Here is a 6,639-nt window from a genome sequence, read left to right as displayed (position 1 = left end):
GCCGGCGGGGGACGCCGGGGGGCAAGGTCGGGCAGGGGCAAGAGGACCGACCCTGCGGCCGCGCGGCGGGCTGGAAGGCACCTTAGAAATGCAACCCCTAACTACCCCGAGGAGGGAACTAAGGAACAGAGAGGTAGCGCCTGCCTAAGGTCACACAGCCAGTGAGTGGCGAGGCTAGAACCCGAGGTCTCGGAGTCCAGCTCTGTCTCCCACGCCTCCCAGCCAGGTGGGGGTGGATGGGGAACTCTGCGGGCAGCCACACCCGGCCGCCGAGGATGGAGGCATTCGGGGCCCGGGGGCGTTCGTTGTCAGAGGTACGGTGGCTGTCGCAGGGACCCTCTCCGCGGCTCTCTGGGGAGACTTGCGGCGGGACTGGCGGAAGGATCAGGTGCCTAGGTCCTCTGCGGTCTCAACATTTGCTCCGTGAATTTGTCTTTATAAATGTCAGGGGTCGGGCAGCGCTGCCTCCCGACTTAAAAGCGCCCTGCTCTTCTAGGAAGGCCCGGGCGGGGGGCCTGCGCTGGGCAGGGAGCTCGCTTCCCTGTTCCGAGCTGGCCGGGAGTCCCAGGGTGTTTCCCAACAGGTGGGTCCAGATCCTTCTCCATCCCGGGCTCATCCATGCTAAGCTGGGTCTGTCCGACTTTCCTGGGTGGGGGGGGCGGGCGGGTGACCTGAGCTGGTATGTTGGGGGGACCCCAGCCGGCTGCCTGGGGCAGTGGAGGGAGGTGCCGGGTGATGGGGGCCACTTGGGCCCCTGGGCAGAGTAGCATTATAATGGCGTGTTGTGTATTTTTCAATTTCCTAAAGGTAACTGTTCAGTCCTCACCTAATTTTACACAGCATGTGAGGGAGCAGAGCCTGGTGACGGATCAGCTCAGCCGCCGTCTCATCCGGACCTACCAACTCTACAGCCGCACCAGCGGGAAGCACGTGCAGGTCCTGGCCAACAAGCGCATCAACGCCATGGCAGAAGACGGGGACCCCTTTGGTAAGGCGGGCTGCACTGCAGTGGGGTAAAGGTAGCCTGTGGAATGGGCCCCTCTTCCCCAGGCTGCCCTGCTATGACTGGACCTACCAGTCACATCTGCGCTGGCCAGAGGCCTGCACGCTCCCCAGCTCAGAAGGGAAAGAGTTAAGGCGAAAAAGCATCTTGGGGGTCAGCTGGAGAAGAGAGGGTTGGGGAAGGGACCTCGGGGAGTACTCGGCCCACAGGTGCCCCTTCCCTGCCCAGCAGATGAATGAATCCAGGAATCTCCCTTTCCACCTCCCCCTTTCATACCCCTCCCCACTGCAGGTGGAGGCAGAGGGTTCAGGGGGAGGGGGCCCAGGTTTAAGGGAAGCTCTTGAAAGAGGATATGTCACCAGGGCCCACAAAAGGAGAGTGGGAAAGAGAAGGGAGAGAAATCCCTTCAACTCTCCCAGCTTGGTGGGGTGTTGCTGTGAACCTTTAAATACTTTGATCAGGAGGGTCAGTTACACATGGGGACTAGGCTAGGAGAAGGGCCCTCCCCTCTCCACTTGTCCAGGAACCCAGGCGGTCAGTCAGAGTGGGGCTCCTGGCTGCCGGTGGGGTGGTGAGTACAGGGAGCTACTGCGAGGTGGAGAGGCTGAGGACTGATTGATTTCTAAAGCATTCAATATTCCTTCCTTGAAACAAGGCCAATTTCCAGAGTCCTGGATGTACCAAGAGAAAAGCAAGCCCTCTGGGCTGCTGGTGTTGTTTTTAGAGAGCGATTATTGTGAGTTTAAAAACCTTTAAATAATGACCAAGTTAAACAAGCATGAAAGGAGAGGGGAAGACTCTATTAAAATGTAATAAAAAGGTGAGGCGTTTTAAGAGCTAAGAAGAAAAATGAAGAATGATATAAAACAGAAAAAGAACGAGGCTTTTTTTCAGATGTGGAGTTTGAAAGGAGTTGCAAGTCTGTAAATGTTAAAAAAGAGGTTCAAGATTGTTCTCTATGAATCTCTGGAGAGACCCCCGCGTCTGGCAGAGCGATTAAAACTCTTCTTACTTTCACCTTTTTTAACATTTCCTGAATACTTTCTCCTCTTCTCGAGCCAGTTTGGGGGATCGAGTATGTCTCGCTGCATTTTTTCTGCATCGACGTAGCTGACTTCCCTTCAAAGCTGGAGAAGGAGACATAATTTTCCTGGGATAAATCTGTCACTGGGGTGGAAGAATAGGTTTGAAAATGTTAAGCTTTCCAAAAGCCCAGTCGGGAAAGCTGCTGTAAACTTCGGCCCCAGCTCCCCAGATCCATCCAGGAAGGAGAGTGGGGGCTTTCTGCGGTGGGGTGGGGCTGGGGGTGGCCTGCCTGGTGGCCGAGCTCCCCCGCTGGGCTGGCAGGGCCAGCCTACCGTCCCTTTGTCCCTCCAAACTGGCTACTTGCTGCCCTTCTCAGCTTCCAAGGAAAGGGAATGAACGCCTGGCTCCTCCTGGGTTTGCTCCCATTGGAACAAATGGTCCAGCATCCTTGGGTTTTGGGGAGGGAAGAAGAGGCTAAGCTGCTCATGGGGGAATTCCTCTTCAGACATCAGAGGTCTGATGCCCACTTCTCTCCTTACAATTATAGGAGGCTTCCCAGTTTCCCTGGTCCCTGCCTGGTGGGCAGGAGCAGGAGCTGGAGGGCCCAAGAGCAAAGGCTTAGGGTGTATAGCCAGGACAGGAAGAATCTGGGGGAGAACAGCAGAGAAGTCCCAGTTCCTTCCTTATGGGCCCCAGGAAGGGACAGAGGGCTCCATCCCTGTCTGCCCTGTTTGGCCAGAATCCTCAGAATGGAATCCTCTCCCCTCTTCTCCAGTCGGTGTCCTTCCTGGCCCTTACAAGTAGTTGCTCCTTGCCCGGGAAGGCAGACCAGGAGAGGGATGAGCAGACTGGCTGGGTCCAAGAGGAGGTGGGTGGGAGGGGAGGTGACAGCTGCATTTCCCTGGCTGACTTGGAGCCAGACTGGGGACTTGGCTACTGGGTCCCAGCTCTGTGCTTCTGTGAAGGGGGGCAGGTAGTCACAGGCTGGGCAGTGAGGGCTGCCTTGCTGACCTGTGCCCATCACCTCCCATTAGTTTCAGGGACAGAGAAGGTGCCACCTTGTCAGTACAGGCTGGGAGGCAGACCTGGGAGTACCCAAACTTCTTTCTCAAGGAGGGAAAAGGCTGCAGTAGGGAGGGCAGGAGACCCAGCGCCTTCTGTCCCATCCCGAACAGCTAAGTCGGCCCCCACTCCCTTCTTGGTGACAGCCTCAAAGGGAGGAGTTGTGCAGAGAGTGGACAGGGACCAGGGCTTCTGTGGCAAGCGGGCTGTCTAAGGGGAGAGGGGAGTGGGAAGAAGGCACAGAATTCAGCTCCCTGTCTCCTGGCTCTCAGCGAGAGGCAAGCACACCTCCTCGCCTACAGAAAGTGTTTGGTCACTGGGGTGAGAAGCCCAGGGCTGCTGGAGGGTGAGAGAAAAGACTTTTGAGTTGTTGATTTCTGAGCACTGGGGCTGGGGACCGGGGTGACTGGGAAACGTGGGGAAGAGATAGCATCCTCCCAGCTGGTGTCTGAGGTTCTGGGAAAGCAGCCGGCCATGGGCTGTGGGTGTAGGGAGAGCTGTCTCATCCCTATCAACTTCTCAGCAGAGCAGGGGTAGGGTGGGGTGGCCATGGCTGTGGGTTAGAACCCGAGGCACCAGAAACAAGAGAGAGTGCTTTTATGTTTGACCTCAGGAGTGGAGGTCACCACTGCACCCCGGACGTTTGTAATGATCTATGAGGCATGTGCATATAATATTCTGAGTTGGAAGAATCCTCAGAGATCTTTGATTAGAAGCGGAATTCTAGTCAAATTAAAATTTACTTGAAGCCTCGACATAAAAGTTATTAGTCTGGTTTTAAAAGAGGGTCTTTTCAGTTTGATGGCTCCAAGACCCCTCTGCAGAAACCAGTTCATATGCCATGATCTCATCCACCCCCCTTCTGTAAACCCAGGTAAGGGGTCTGAAGCCCAGAAAGGAGACTTGACTTTCCCAGGGTTGCACAGCATGTTAGTGGCTGGAGCCAACGGCTTGGGTACCTGGCTCTTGGAGCAGTTGCTTCTGGGATGGGCCAGCTGGGATGGGGACATGGAGCACTGGGGGTCAGGGAGCTGCCAGTAACCACCCTCCCCCCACATTCCCTGACAGCAAAGCTCATTGTGGAGACGGACACCTTTGGGAGCCGGGTTCGAGTCCGAGGAGCTGAGACAGGCCTCTACATCTGCATGAACAAGAAGGGGAAGCTGATTGCCAAGGTGAGGTCTTAGAAGGAAGGGAGGGGGCGGCTGGGGCCTGGGGAGCAGGCTGGGCTGGCTGAGCTCCTCCAGGATCCCAAAAAGGTGGGCAGAGACAGAGGGCCACCTTGGGGTTACCTAATGATTGGATGGTGGGGGAGGTGAGGGAGGAGGAAACTGAGAGATGAAAAGCTATAAAAGCAAAGGAGGAAGAAGGCAGGCTAGGGAAGGGGCGGGGGGGGGGGATTGGTAAATTCCATATATCTTTTTAACAAATCGCCAAATTGCTTTGCTATTATGTCCAATTACATGGTACCAGCATTTGGAATGTTCAGTAAGCCGCAGGCCCAGCCCCTCGGTGGAGCTCTGAAATGGCCCCATTAGTCACGGCTCCTCTACAGCCTCGAGCTCCCCGCTTCCTGGGCTTCTGGGGCTTGGGGCTCAGCATCTCCTCACCGGCCTTCCTTCCCCCATAGGGTGGCAGCCCTGGGGCTGCAGGCCTGCATCCTGAGGGGCTGAGGGGGGCAGGTGGGGAAACGGGTGCTAGCAGCTTGGGCCAGACTGGTGGGCAGGAGGCCAGGGTAGGCAGGGGCTGGGCCCCCTCTCTGCCTCTCTGTGTTGGGGCCCAGCCCCTCCGTAGACAGCCATGTGTCACTGCTACCCAGGAGGACAGGAAGTTGCCGGGTGGGCTGCGAGTTGTCAGGGATTAGAGAGCGGGTGCCCGGGCAGGGGGTGGGGCTGCCCACCCTGCCATCTGCTGGGGTGCCCACCTGCTGTCTGGGGCCGCCTCCCCTCTGCCTCTGATGGGGGCGGGTTCCGGACAGAGCCCGGTGACACCGTGTCTGGCCCCCCCTACCTGCAGAGCAACGGCAAAGGCAAGGATTGTGTGTTCACGGAGATCGTGCTGGAGAACAACTACACGGCCCTGCAGAACGCCAAGTACGAGGGCTGGTACATGGCCTTCACGCGCAAGGGTCGGCCCCGCAAGGGCTCCAAGACTCGGCAGCACCAGCGCGAGGTCCACTTCATGAAGCGACTGCCCCGCGGCCATCACACCACAGAGCAGAGCCTGCGCTTCGAGTTCCTCAACTACCCGCCCTTCACGCGCAGTCTGCGCGGCAGCCAGAGGACTTGGGCCCCGGAGCCCCGATAGGCCCTGCCCGGCCCCTCCCCGCCGCTCCCAGCGCCGGAGGTTTCCTCTGGTGCAGGATGAGGTCTGCGCTACCGAAGGCTGGGGAGGAGCTGGGGGAGCCCTGGGCCCTAGTTGTTGATAATTGTTTGCTGTTGGGTTTTTTGTTGTTGTTTTTTTAAACAAAAGAGAGGCTCTATTTTTGTATTCCACTTGGCTGTGGTGTCTGACTTCTTAACTCTCAGGAAGGCCGGTGAGTGGCCTAGACTGGGATTCCGGCGGGGGTTTCCTGGGGGTGGGGGCTTTTCTAGTCCCGCAGAGGCGCTCCTGAGACCCCAGCAGCTGCAGGGCAAGACTGCTAGGCCGCCAGGGGCTCCACTGCACCCCCAGGTGGGGGCAGGGAGGAAAGAGCCTGAACTTTAGGTCAGATCTTTCAAGGGCGGGTGTCAGTGGAGGGTGGTTGGGTATTAGCTGCTATTAAATGACTGAAATATTTATTTAACTGGCGTATTAAAAATGTGTGTTGGAGAGTGAGTCCTCCTGGGGTCAGCCCCCTCCCACCGCGCTGCCCCAGCTGGCAGGCGGCTGAGAGATGCAGAAAATCAGGCAGCAGCTCTGACTGCAGCCTCCCTTCTACCTAAGGATCCACACCTGTTGGCCGTCCCTATCATTGTTGCTGGAGGGGTTTTCTTGGGAGGACAGAAGCAGGGAAAGGAGCAAGAAGAGGCTCTTAGCTGGTCCTGGGACCTCTCAGACATGGGCTTTTAATAGGAGTCATTGCTAACACTTCCCCAGGCCACCTCTGGGCCAGAAATGATGACTTTGCTAGGACCGGAGTTGTAATCATGGGTTCAGTGGGTCCTTTAAAAAGTGCCTTTCTGTGTATGCCTCGGTCTGTGTGGGAGACAGATCAGAGATGCCAGAGCTAGTTCTTTCTGAGTACCAGGCTCCAGAAAATGAAAGAAAAGAGCAGCTGCCGGCGTCCAAGGTGGAGGTATGTTGGAGGGGGGCTGCCAAGGCTGGTGTTGACAATTGTGACATGAAACAAGTGTTAACTTTGGGATATCTGGTTTGAAAGCTATGAGCAGAAGGGGCTGAGCTCAGGCGCTGCAAAAGAGCCCAGTGGACTGTGGTCCAGGGAGAGGCTGCCAACCTTGGAGAGACCAGGCCTAGAGGGAGAGGAACTGGCATTGGCCGGGAAGGGAAGCTCACAGGCCTAGAGCAGAACTCAAACTCTGGCCAGGGGAAGAAGCAGCAGGGGGTAA

General features: G+C 57.1%; 1 protein-coding gene across 1 annotated transcript; it reads left to right on the top strand.

The window, feature by feature from the left end:
- The first annotated feature begins 739 nt into the window (after positions 1–739).
- Positions 740–6,132, top strand: FGF8 (fibroblast growth factor 8). Its single transcript, XM_082407250.1, has 3 exons — positions 740–988; positions 4,160–4,266; positions 5,108–6,132. The coding sequence occupies exons 1-3, from the start codon at positions 775–777 to the stop codon at positions 5,396–5,398; spliced, it is 612 nt and encodes a 203-aa protein (XP_082263376.1). The 5' UTR covers positions 740–774; the 3' UTR covers positions 5,399–6,132.
- The last annotated feature ends 507 nt before the right edge of the window (positions 6,133–6,639 follow it).

Source organism: Balaenoptera borealis (genome assembly GCF_965194805.1).
Source record: "Balaenoptera borealis genome assembly, chromosome: 10".
NCBI classification, from domain to species: Eukaryota; Metazoa; Chordata; class Mammalia; order Artiodactyla; family Balaenopteridae; genus Balaenoptera; species Balaenoptera borealis.
Note: the sequence above shows the minus strand (reverse complement) of the source record. Positions and strands in the feature narration are given on the sequence as shown.